Genomic DNA, 12,670 nt, shown 5'->3' on the forward strand with positions numbered 1-12,670 from the left:
TGGGGAGAATCACCATCTTTATAAGGTTAACACGGCCAATTAGGGACAAGGGGAGAGAAGACCAGCGAGTTATGTCAAGTTTACATTTATCAACGAGAGGGCGAAAGTTTTTAGCAAAAAGATCATTAAATGAAGTTGTAATAAACACCCCCAGGTATCTAAAACCTTCAGAGACAACTGAATGGAAAGAAAGACCGTGGTATTTTCTTAGATAGAGCGTTGATGGGGAGGAGTTCACTTTTCTGTAAATGTAACTTATATCCGGAGTATTTGCCGAATTGAATTAAAATGTCTTTGGATGAAACTGGGTTGGAGGCGTATAACAACAGATGTCCGCGTATAAGGACAGTTTGTGAGTGATACCCATCCTGGTGATGCCCTCAAATCTCCCCTCCTCTCGAAGCCAAATGGCTAAGGGTTCGATGGCCATAGCGATAAAAGTGAATTTAAGACTTAAACTACTTTAACTGCCTTGAGTTTAGTTCATATGGTTTAATACATTTAAAGAGTTTTCCAGGAGCTGCAGACGGAGGATCCATCAGCAGCTGCAGTGATGAACAGTGAAACAACAAATAGTCACAATAAAAGCATTTAATCAGCATCATTCCTCCACACAGACTCCTCATGCAACCAGGAGAGAAACGAGGCGTTCAAGACTCATCAGATTATCAGAGTCATCATTTTTCTGCTTAAAAACAAACAAAACAAAAATAAAACGCTCTTCCGAAAGGCACCGAGGTTCAGAGTCAAACACACTGTGTATTAACATCTGAAATGATAAAGTGTTTCCCAGCGCCGCCCCCTGCTGGCCGGACAGATCACCAGACTGCTTTCTAAAACCTGAACCCACAGCTTCCTTCAGCACCAGCATCAGCAGATGCAGGTTTCAGTTTTCTTCTTATTTCTCACATTTTACTGATAAATCAACATCTAAACCTCCACAGTTCTCAGGTTAAAACATGGAGATCAATAAAAAACAAAAATAAAACAAACAGGCTTGTGGCCAGAAGGTTGCCAGTTTGAATCCCTAAAAAAATAAAATGGGGAAAAATCAGACTGGGTTTGAGCGAGGCGGAGCGCCACTCAGAGGGTTTCCCCTCGAGAGATGAAGGTGGAAAGGAAAAGTCTGAGAAATAAGAAGAAGAAGAAGAAGAGTGGAGCTGCTGGATGTTCGGTTTCCTTTTGGTCTGAGAATCTCAAACCAAATCATCTGTCTGTCTGTTTTGTTGAAGAACTGCAGGTTTGTGATGCTGTAAAAGAAAAGTGAGGTTTGACTCGCAGAGAGAAACATCAGAGAGACATCAGAGTCCAACAGCAGATCAGAGATCAGTTCAGACCGCAGCGACGCCCGTTCACATCCGGCTCATCAATATCTGTACGATCTCTGTATCAATAATCAGTAAACACCAAATGAGCTCCGTCAGACAGGAAGTGACACGCCTCAGTTTCTCAAAGCAGATCTGACTCCACTTCCTGTCACTGTATCTAACACGATGGACTCGTCTGTCTCTTCTTCTGTGGTGTTTACACCAGTTCAGAACACATGAAGAAGAAACAGCTGAATATGAACATCAGTCCAGAGTTCAGTTTGTTCTGCTGGGCTTTCCGTTTCCTTCTACCCATAATCCTTTGTGTTTCAGGGAGGTTTCCTATTGGAGTGTCAGTTATCTTGTTAGAGGACTGAGACTCTCGCTGCTGCCAGAGGTCAAAGGTCACTGTTCAGTCAGACGCTGCGTCTCTTCCTCTTCTCCCCTGCGCGTCAAGTCTTGATAAACTCTACTGTTGTTTCTGGGGCGTGTCCGGCTTGTGACGGTCACCGTTGGCGACGACAGCGGTCGCCGTGGTTTCCGCTTCCGGCCGCAGATCGGCTTCGTGTCGTTTGTTGCTGAGTTCTTCCTCTGTGGTGCCGTTCACCTTCCCCTCCCTCTTCCTCTTGCAGACCAGGCCGGAGTCTTCCTCTCCGATGCGGCCCTCTGGGACCCCCAGGACCCGCAGGCACACCACGGCCGCCGCCTGCTCCGCAAACTTCTTCGACTTCTCCCTGGAAACCACAAGATGGAGTTTACACAGAAACACTCTGCACAGCGTTAATATTCATGTTGACATCACCAGAGCTCTGACATCTGATGTCACTCTGTGATGTCAGTCAGTCATCTGGACGGCAAAATAACGTGTGTGTGTGTGTGTGTCTGTGTGTGTGTGGACTGACCACAGTGAGGACCTGTACTTCTTGTCTGCCACAGTAACAGTGGACTGGAAGCCTCGGTCCTGGCAGCGCTGCACCTGAACGCAACACACATTCAAAACGTCTCATCAGAATCAGTTCTTCCTGTAAGCAACCAGTGTAGTATTGATCAATATGTCAGTCTGAGCGGACAGTGCAGCTCAGAGTTTCAGTCTGATTTTCAGACCAGGTCAGGTCAGGTCAGGTCAGTTCAGTTCAGATCAGACCAGGTCAGGTCAGTTCAGTTCAGTTCAGACCAGGTCAGATCAGATCAGATCAGATCAGTTCAGATCAGATCAGATCAGATCAGACCAGGTCAGGTCAGACCAGGTCAGATCAGTTCAGATCAGACCAGGTCAGGTCAGTTCAGATCAGACCAGGTCCTCCTCACCGTCTCGTACTGCGGCTGCTCCAGCTTCTCCTGGCGGCTCCACTCCAGCAGGAACATCTTAGGGGTGATGTGAGGCGGATACTCCCTCCTGAACCAGACACACCAGTCAGACCAGTTCAACAGAGTCAGACCAGACCAGACAGACCAGACCAGTCACATCAGTCAGACCAGTTCAAAACTGTGGTTAAATGCAAAACTGAGATCTCAGGCTAAAATGGTTTTTTTAAGTTTAGTGTTCAAGATGCAGCAAAAACAACAAAAACAAACATGTAGAAAACAGACAGAACGAGCTGAAAAGCTGCAACACTTCATGCTGCAGTTTGCACCTGCTGTGGAAGACTTTAAGATCTCAGTTCCTCAACAGAACAGCAAACTGAGTTTTCAGAGTAACGCGCTCAATTTTCCATTTTTCTATTGAGAATGAGAATCAGCAGCTGACCGTTCGAACTTGACGCGCATGATGGTGGCGTCTCCGTCCAGGACGGGCGGGGCGGGTGGGGGGGGCTGGGCCGCCCTCCTGACCTGCAGCTGGTCCTGGGTCAGCTGGTAGAACTGCTGCAGGCCCAGCGCCTCGCTGCAACACACAGAGTTTCACACCGATTTAGATTAGCTCAAACTTTCAACAGAACATCGACGATGGGTGGCGTCAGAGCTGATGTGTTTTTTTCCATCACTATAATATTTTGAAAATAATATTTTGCTTTTGCAATGCAGCAATTAGCCAAAACAACAAAACACTGAATAAGAGGCTTTGAGAACAATGTTCAGCCAAGACAGTGGAGGAAGAGAAACAAACCTCAAGTGACACACACACACACACACACACACACACAACCCTAAAGCTCACACACACACAGCAATATACATTTTTGACATTAACGCAAACTAGCAAATTAAAAGAGTGTTTGTTACACTGTTTTGCAGCTGTAATGAGCCACAGAAACCTGACCAGAAAATATTCTCTGTGCGGCTTCATGTTCATTCAAATCCAAAACAACAGCGTTTTTTTTACGAGTTTTACATCACTTCCTTCAGGAGAGAAATGAAACTGACTGAATCATGTAGATGCGGGTCAGTGAGTCTGCTGTACCTGAGGTCTGCGCTGGTCTGGGACGCCTGAACCCGCTTCCCCACAGCAGACTCCACCTTGTCTCTCAGCATCTGACACAGACAGTACTTAGTGTTGAAGGCGTTGTTGTCGTACCGGATCGCCTGCAGACAGAGAGACGAGTCAGGAGACGAGTGAGGAGACGAGTCAGTCTGCTGTCAGGAGACGAGTCAGGAGACGAGTGAGGAGACGAGTCAGGAGACGAGTCAGTCTGCTGTCAGGAGACGAGTCAGGAGACGAGTGAGGAGACGAGTCAGTCTGCTGTCAGGAGACGAGTCAGGAGACGAGTGAGGAGACGAGTGAGGAGACCAGTCAGGAGACCAGTCAGGAGACGAGTGAGGAGACGAGTCAGGAGACGAGTCAGTCTGCTGTCAGGAGACGAGTCAGGAGACGAGTGAGGAGACGAGTCAGGAGACGAGTGAGGAGACGAGTCAGGAGACGAGTGAGGAGACGAGTCAGCAGACGAGTCAGTCTGCTGTCAGGAGACGAGTCAGGAGACGAGTGAGGAGACGAATCAGGAGATGAGTCAGGAGGCGAGTGAGGAGACGAGTCAGGAGACGAGTGAGGAGACGAGTCAGGAGACGAGTCAGTCTGCTGTCAGGAGACGAGTCAGGAGACGAGTGAGGAGACGAGTCAGGAGACGAGTGAGGAGACGAGTCAGCAGACGAGTCAGTCTGCTGTCAGGAGACGAGTCAGGAGACGAGTGAGGAGACGAATCAGGAGATGAGTCAGGAGGCGAGTGAGGAGACGAGTCAGGAGACGAGTGAGGAGACGAGTCAGGAGACGAGTCAGGAGACGAGTCAGGAGACGAGTGAGGAGACGAGTCAGGAGACGAGTCAGTCTGCTGTCAGGAGACGAGTCAGGAGACGAGTGAGGAGACGAATCAGGAGATGAGTCAGGAGGCGAGTGAGGAGACGAGTCAGGAGACGAGTGAGGAGACGAGTCAGTCTGCTGTCAGGAGACGAGTCAGGAGACGAGTCAGTCTGCTGTCAGGAGACGAGTCAGGAGACGAGTGAGGAGACGAGTCAGGAGACGAGTGAGGAGACGAGTGAGGAGACGAGTGAGGAGACGAGTCAGTCTGCTGTCAGGAGACGAGCCAGGAGACGAGTGAGGAGACGAATCAGGAGATGAGTCAGGAGGCGAGTGAGGAGACGAGTCAGGAGACGAGTGAGGAGACGAATCAGTCTGCTGTCAGGAGACGAGTCAGGAGATGAGTGAGGAGACGAGTGAGGAGACGAGTCAGTCTGCTGTCAGGAGACGAGTCAGTCTGCTGTCAGGAGACGAGTCAGTCTGCTGTCAGGAGACGAGTCAGGAGATGAGTGAGGAGACGAGTGAGGAGACGAGTGAGGAGACGAGTCAGGAGACGAGTGAGGAGACGAGTGAGGAGACGAGTCAGGAGACGAGTGAGGAGACGAGTGAGGAGACGAGTCAGGAGACGAGTCAGGAGACGAGTGAGGAGACGAGTGAGGAGACGAGTCAGGAGACGAGTGAGGAGACGAGTCAGGAGACGAGTCAGTCTGCTGTCAGGAGACGAGTCAGGAGACGAGTGAGGAGACGAGTCAGGAGACGAGTGAGGAGACGAGTCAGGAGACGAGTGAGGAGACGAGTCAGGAGACGAGTCAGTCTGCTGTCAGGAGACGAGTCAGGAGATGAGTGAGGAGACGAGTCAGGAGATGAGTGAGGAGACGAGTGAGGAGACGAGTCAGTCTGCTGTCAGGAGACGAGTCAGGAGATGAGTGAGGAGACGAGTCAGGAGACGAGTCAGGAGACGAGTCAGTCTGCTGTCAGGAGACGAGTCAGGAGATGAGTGAGGAGACGAGTCAGGAGACGAGTCAGGAGACGAGTCAGTCTGCTGTCAGGAGACGAGTCAGGAGATGAGTGAGGAGACGAGTCAGGAGACGAGTCAGGAGACGAGTCAGTCTGCTGTCAGGAGACGAGTCAGGAGATGAGTGAGGAGACGAGTCAGGAGACGAGTCAGGAGACGAGTCAGTCTGCTGTCAGGAGACGAGTCAGGAGATGAGTGAGGAGACGAGTCAGGAGACGAGTCAGGAGGTGAGTGAGGAGACGAGTGAGGAGACGAGTCAGTCTGCTGTCAGGAGACGAGTCAGGAGATGAGTGAGGAGACGAGTCAGGAGACGAGTCAGGAGACGAGTCAGGAGACGAGTCAGTCTGCTGTCAGGAGACGAGTCAGGAGATGAGTGAGGAGACGAGTCATGAGACGAGTCAGGAGACGAGTGAGGAGACGAGTCAGGAGACGAGTCAGGAGACGAGTGAGGAGACGAGTCATGAGACGAGTCAGGAGATGAGTGAGGAGACGAGTCATGAGACGAGTCAGGAGACGAGTGAGGAGACGAGTCAGGAGACGAGTCAGTCTGCTGTCAGGAGACGAGTCAGGAGATGAGTGAGGAGACGAGTCATGAGACGAGTCAGGAGATGAGTGAGGAGACGAGTCATGAGACGAGTCAGGAGACGAGTGAGGAGACGAGTCAGGAGACGAGTCAGGAGACGAGTGAGGAGACGAGTCATGAGACGAGTCAGGAGACGAGTGAGGAGACGAGTCATGAGACGAGTCAGGAGACGAGTGAGGAGACGAGTCAGGAGACGAGTCAGTCTGCTGTCAGGAGACGAGTCAGGAGATGAGTGAGGAGACGAGTCATGAGACGAGTCAGGAGATGAGTGAGGAGACGAGTCATGAGACGAGTCAGGAGACGAGTGAGGAGACGAGTCAGTCTGCTGTCAGGAGACGAGTCAGGAGATGAGTGAGGAGACGAGTCATGAGACGAGTCAGGAGACGAGTGAGGAGACGAGTCAGTCTGCTGTCAGGAGACGAGTCAGGAGATGAGTGAGGAGACGAGTGAGGAGACGAGTGAGGAGACAAGTGAGGAGACGAGTGAGGAGACAAGTGAGGAGACGAGTCAGGAGACGAGTCAGGAGACGAATCAGGAGACGAGTCAGTCTGCTGTCAGGAGACGAGTCAGGAGACGAGTCAGGAGACGAGTGAGGAGACGAGTGAGGAGACGAGTCAGGAGACGAGTGAGGAGACGAATCAGGAGACGAGTGAGGAGACGAGTCAGGAGACGAGTCAGGAGACGAGTCAGTCTGCTGTCAGGAGACAGCAGACGAGTCAGTCTGCTGCTATAACACTACTACTAACCCAAAAAAAGTAAACAAACGAAAAAAGAAAAAAACTGAAAAAAATGCGATAATATCACATATTGCGATATTTTGGCAGGACAGCATGGCGATGTAAAATTTGGGATTTTGCCCAACCCGAACAGACAGGATGCAGATTGTTCTACAAACTGTTCTGGATTCAGCTCAGAAACCTGAGATCACATAGAGAAACAAGAAGACCTGATAACTGGAGTTAACATATTTTAACACTTTTTAAGGCTTTATATTTAGCCAGTTCATTTTAAGACTCTTTCCAGACGTCTTAAGGCCCTCTGACCAACAGCTCACTCACATATTTGAGGTATTCCTCCATGACCCGCTCCAGAGGCAGCAGCCCCTGCCTGCTGAACACGGACGGGTTCCACATGGCGGCGCGCGCCAACATGACCGACGAGGCGCCCGTCGCCTTCCGGAACTCCTGGATGTCGGCGTTGGTCTTCACCAGGTCCAGAGAGCCGCCGCTGCAGAGAGACGGGAGGACGGGTCGTTACCGGACGGGTCGTTACGGGCCGGGTCGTTACCGGCCGGGTCGTTACCGGACGGGTCGTTACCGGACGGGTCGTTACGGGCCGGGCCGGAACACCGCCGCCTGCAGCGGCTGGATCCACATCTGCCATCACTTAAAAAATCCACTGGACTTAAAATCAAGAATTGAAAATGTCTTCAACTCTTGATTTTAAGTCCAGTACATTTTGGTCTTTTTTTTTTGGACATCTGACTGCCTGGATGAATCTACACAGACACTTCCTAGAAAACACTAATTACATTTTCCTTTTTTTGTTTTTACTCCCAGATTAGTTTAGATTTGACTTTTCCAGACACTCAGGACAGAGGAGCTGCTGCTGGAGGACAGACAGACAGACAGACAGGCGGACAGCAGAGAGACAGACAGACAGAGAGACAGACAGGCAGACAGACAGCAGAGAGACAGACAGACAGACAGGCAGACAGAGAGACAGACAGAGAGACAGACAGACAGAGAGAGAGACAGACAGAGAGAGAGACAGGCAGGCAGACAGACAGACAGGCAGACAGGCAGACAGCAGAGAGACAGACAGGCAGACAGCAGAGAGACAGACAGACAGAGAGAGAGAGAGACAGGCAGGCAGACAGACAGACAGCAGAGAGACAGACAGACAGAGAGAGAGACAGACAGAGAGAGAGACAGACAGGCAGGCAGACAGACAGACAGCAGAGAGACAGACAGACAGAGAGACAGACAGACAGACAGACAGACAGACAGACAGACAGGCAGACAGACAGGCAGACAGGCAGACAGCAGAGAGACAGACAGACAGAGAGAGAGTGACAGACAGAGAGAGAGGGACAGGCAGGCAGACAGACAGACAGCAGAGAGACAGACAGACAGAGAGAGAGACAGACAGACAGAGAGAGAGACAGACAGAGAGAGAGACAGACAGGCAGACAGACAGCAGAGAGACAGACAGAGAGACAGACAGACAGGCAGCAGAGAGACAGACAGACAGACAGACAGACAGACAGACAGACAGGCAGCAGAGAGACAGACAGACAGACAGACAGACAGCAGAGAGACAGACAGACAGACAGACAGACAGACAGAGAGACAGAGAGACAGACAGACAGACAGACAGGCAGACAGACAGGCAGCAGAGCGTCTCACTTGGCGATGACGGGGATGGAGACGGCCTGGGCCACAGCCTGGATGTAGTCACAGTGGACGGGATGTCGGGGACGCTCGTCTTTAAACCTCAACACACAAACAAGTTCAGGTTCAGTATCTGCTCTGTCCTGAAGGGAAGCGGTCAGGTGAACGCAGAGGAAAACAACACGGAACAAACCGTAGAGAAGAACCGAACACAGAAACACATCAGCAACAGAATCCCTAAAATAAAATCATTTATCAGCTCATGAACCGGTCCGGTGCACAAGAGCAAAACTTTATCGCCCGGTGAAGCAAATCCTGACTTCCGAAGTTTGAAATTTGGACTTCAGGGATCAGAACCGGTCTGAGATCCAAACAGATCTGCCTCCACTTCCTGTCACTGTATCTAAATGCAAAATGAAACTCAAAATGATTTACATAAAATAAGAAAATGATATAAGAAACTGAAAAATATGTAGATATGAGAATATACCAAAAATAAACAGTAAAATATATAAATAAGAATTTAAAAAACGTAGAGCGTCTCTATGATGCTAACATGTATGTAGTATTGTTAATGAGTGAGTGTGTGTGTGTGTGTGTGTGTGTGTGTGTGTGTGTGTCTCTACCTGCCATGCACGGCCACAGCAGCCACTCCGGTCCGCTCGATCCTCCGCACCAGACTGAGCGTTTCCTGCAGCTGAAACAAACAGAGTCAGTCAGCTCAGATACTGATGAGAGGTAATGTGTCAGCAGGCGGTGACCTTTGACCTCTTACCGAAGGCAGGATTCGGATTTTACAGGTCACCGGTTTGGAAACTCCAGCGACGAGCTTCCTGAGGATCTGAGAGACGAAGAGAAGAGAAGAGAAGAGAAGAGAAGAGAAGAGAAGAGAAGAGAAGAGAACAGACTGGAGGTTCACTTTCATCTGCTGATCATCAGTCATGTAGATGAAGTCCTACATGCTTTATCTCTCACATTCACACTGCTGTGACAAGCAGTCCAAAATTATTATTAGATTAATATAATTATTATATTATATTATATTATAGAAGGAAGGAAAGACTCACCGCCTCGATCTTGTCAGGATCTGAGAGAAGAGCCGCTCCCATCCCACCCTGCAGGACAGAGGTCGGAGGTCAGAGGTCAGCAGTCAGAGGACAGGGGTCAGAGGACAGAAGACAGGGATCAGAGGACAGGGGTCAGAGGACAGGGGTCAGAGGACAGAAGACAGGGATCAGAGGACAGGGGTCAGAGGACAGGGGTCAGGGGACAGAAGACAGGGGTCAGAGGACAGGGGTTAGGGGACAGAAGACAGGGGTCAGAGGACAGGGGTTAGGGGACAGGGGTTAGGGGACAGAAGACAGGGGTCAGAGGACAGGGGTCAGAGGACAGGGGACAAGGGTCAGGGGACAAGGGTCAGGGGTCAGAGGACAGAAGACAGGGGACAAGGGTCAGGGGTCAGAGGACAGAAGACAGGGGACAAGGGTCAGGGGACAGAAGACAGGGGTCAGAGGACAGGGGACAGGGGTCAGAGGACAGAAGACAGAGATCAGAGGACAGGGGTCAGAGGACAGGGGACAGGGGACAGGGGTCAGAGGTCAGGGGACAGAGGACAGGGGTCAGAGGACAGGGGACAGGGGTCAGAGGACAGAAGACAGAGATCAGAGGACAGGGGTCAGAGGACAGGGGACAGGGGACAGGGGACAGGGGTCAGGGGACAGAGGACAGGGGTCAGAGGACAGGGGACAGGGGTCAGAGGACAGAAGACAGAGATCAGAGGACAGGGGTCAGAGGACAGGGGACAGGGGACAGGGGACAGAGGACAGGGGTCAGAGGACAGGGGTCAGAGGACAGGGGACAGGGAACAGGGGTCAGAGGACAGGGGTCAGGGGACAGGGGTCAGAGGACAGAGGACAGGGGACAGGGGTCAGAGGACAGAGGACAGGGGACAGGGGCCAGGGGTCAGAGGACAGGGGACAGGGGCCAGGGGTCAGAGGACAGGGGACAGGGGCCAGGGGTCAGAGGACAGGGGTCAGGGGACAAGGGACAGGGGACAGGGGACAGGGGTCAGAGGACAGGGGTCAGAGGACAGGGGTCAGGGGACAGAGGACAGGGGTCAGGGGACAGAGGACAGGGGTCAGAGGACAGGGGTCAGAGGACAGGGGACAGGGGTCAGAGGTGACAGGAGCAGCAGGTTGGAGACTGACCTTAGTGGAGTATTCTTTGGGACAGCCCATATTCACATCTATAGCAGCCACATCGTCCTGCCTGCAGGTCAGAGATACTGTTTATAATATTGATAAATATTGTATATTATTGACTCATATCACATGGCACATATTTCAGATTTTCTGGTATATTCTCATATTGTACATATATTTTATTTGTTTTATCTTTAATCCTTTCATTCAAAGTTTTAAAGGCACAGTTCATCCCAAAATTGAAATTCAGTCAGTCAGTCACAGAGTTCTCCATGCAGCTCCATTCAGCCTTCTGATGAACTCCAAAAGCAGAAAATATCCATCAGATTTCTCCAAACAGCTGCAGCAGAATCCAAGTGTTTTGTAGCCATACGATCAAACTGTGGGTCCAACATCCAATATTTACCTCAGCAGTGACAGTGAGGAAATTCTCGGACCTAGCTTTTCCTCACTGTCACTGCTGCACTCGCATCGCAATCCACAGAGACTGACGACCAGGCAGATGACTGTTTGCTCTAAACTATAAGAGATAATGAGGTAAATATTGGATGTTGGACCCACAGTGATCGTTTGGCTACAAAACACTTGATTCTGCTGCAGCTGTTTGGAGAAATCTGATGGATATTTTCTGTTTTTGCAGCTGTAAACAGACAGAGCTGTTGACTTATACTTAACAACAGTTGCCAGAGGCTGAATGGAGCTACAGGGCGAACACTGTGTGTTTGGTTTCACTACCAACTTCAGTGGAGTTTCCACTGACATGGGCTGAGTAGATAAGGACTGAATTTTCATTTTGGGGTGAACTGTTCCTTTAGAGTGGAACAGGAAGGTGACAGACAGGACAGTGAACTCACACCAGCTGGGCGACAGTCAGCGCTCTGTCTGGGTCGGCCGTCCCCTGCGGACAGAAGAGACACACTGCAGTCAGACCGACAGCAGCTGGAGGGAAATATGAACTGACCGGAGACTCTGTCTCACCATCTGGAAGACGACTCTGTCTCTCTCGCTCTCACAGGTCCTGAACATCACTCGCTCATCTGGAGCCACAAAATCCACCGTCTGCAGCACATCTGGCAACCGCAACCACACAGTCACACACCACAATATTAACCACACAGTATTCACCACACATCAGACTGTGATCTGCTGCTGAATACTGCTACTGTGCTTCTTCTATGTTCCTGTTTCATTTTTTATATATTTATTCCAGAATGTACAAGCGCTCTACAGTCAGTCTGCTGTCAGTTTCAATCCAAAAATATCTGTATCAGCCTTCAAAAACCCATATCGCTGAACAGTGTTGGTGAAGTAGGACTTCTGCTGTTGCTCTCATATGAGTCATTCTGATAAGAGAATCTGCAAAGAACCTAAAATATGAATAATAATAACCTAAAGTGTCATCTTCTTACCGTTCACCACTCTGTGACACTGAGCCATTTTGATGTCGATCAGCTCCTGGAACAGACAGACAGGTTACAACACATCCATCACTTCACCCTGAACATCCACACTGCGTCCAGCCGGCTCACCTCACAGTAAACCACATCGGCTCCGTAGTCCAGAGCCAGCAGCCTCATGGGCAGAGTCCCCACCCGCACCATGGGAGCCAGGGCGGTGACGTCACGGAAGCTCAGCCTGCCTTCCATCATGGCTGCTCAGTCCTGCTGGAGGCAGAGGGAAACATTCACACCTGCCTGTCCCGCACCTGTCTGCGGAGTCTGACTCACATGTGAGCAGCAGCTCCTGGAGCCTGGAAGCCCCGGTACGTGTCCGTCTCTCATAGGGAGATTATCATGCCAAACCCCACTCAAAAATTTGGAAATTTTATGTGGTTTTGGTTATAGCCGAAGTTACGTACCTCGTAGAAGAAAACTTAAGACCGCTACGAATTATTAGCAGTCATCCTTCAATTCGGCATACATCTAATAAACCATGGAACACTTTT

General features: G+C 50.5%; 1 protein-coding gene across 1 annotated transcript; it reads right to left on the minus strand.

The window, feature by feature from the left end:
- Positions 1–576: 576 nt before the first annotated feature.
- dus2 (dihydrouridine synthase 2) lies at positions 577–12,374 on the minus strand. The gene is made up of 15 exons (XM_071899092.2): positions 12,255–12,374; positions 12,135–12,180; positions 11,704–11,795; positions 11,580–11,623; positions 10,732–10,792; positions 9,592–9,639; positions 9,300–9,365; positions 9,151–9,221; positions 8,540–8,626; positions 7,190–7,358; positions 3,706–3,827; positions 3,055–3,189; positions 2,616–2,703; positions 2,210–2,283; positions 577–2,041 (listed from the first exon to the last, which is right to left on the minus strand). The coding sequence occupies exons 1-15, from the start codon at positions 12,372–12,374 to the stop codon at positions 1,777–1,779; spliced, it is 1,488 nt and encodes a 495-aa protein (XP_071755193.1). The 3' UTR covers positions 577–1,776.
- Positions 12,375–12,670: the final 296 nt, after the last annotated feature.

The sequence above is a fragment of the Centroberyx gerrardi genome, chromosome 4 (assembly GCF_048128805.1).
Source record: "Centroberyx gerrardi isolate f3 chromosome 4, fCenGer3.hap1.cur.20231027, whole genome shotgun sequence".
In the NCBI taxonomy this organism is placed as follows: domain Eukaryota; kingdom Metazoa; phylum Chordata; class Actinopteri; order Beryciformes; family Berycidae; genus Centroberyx; species Centroberyx gerrardi.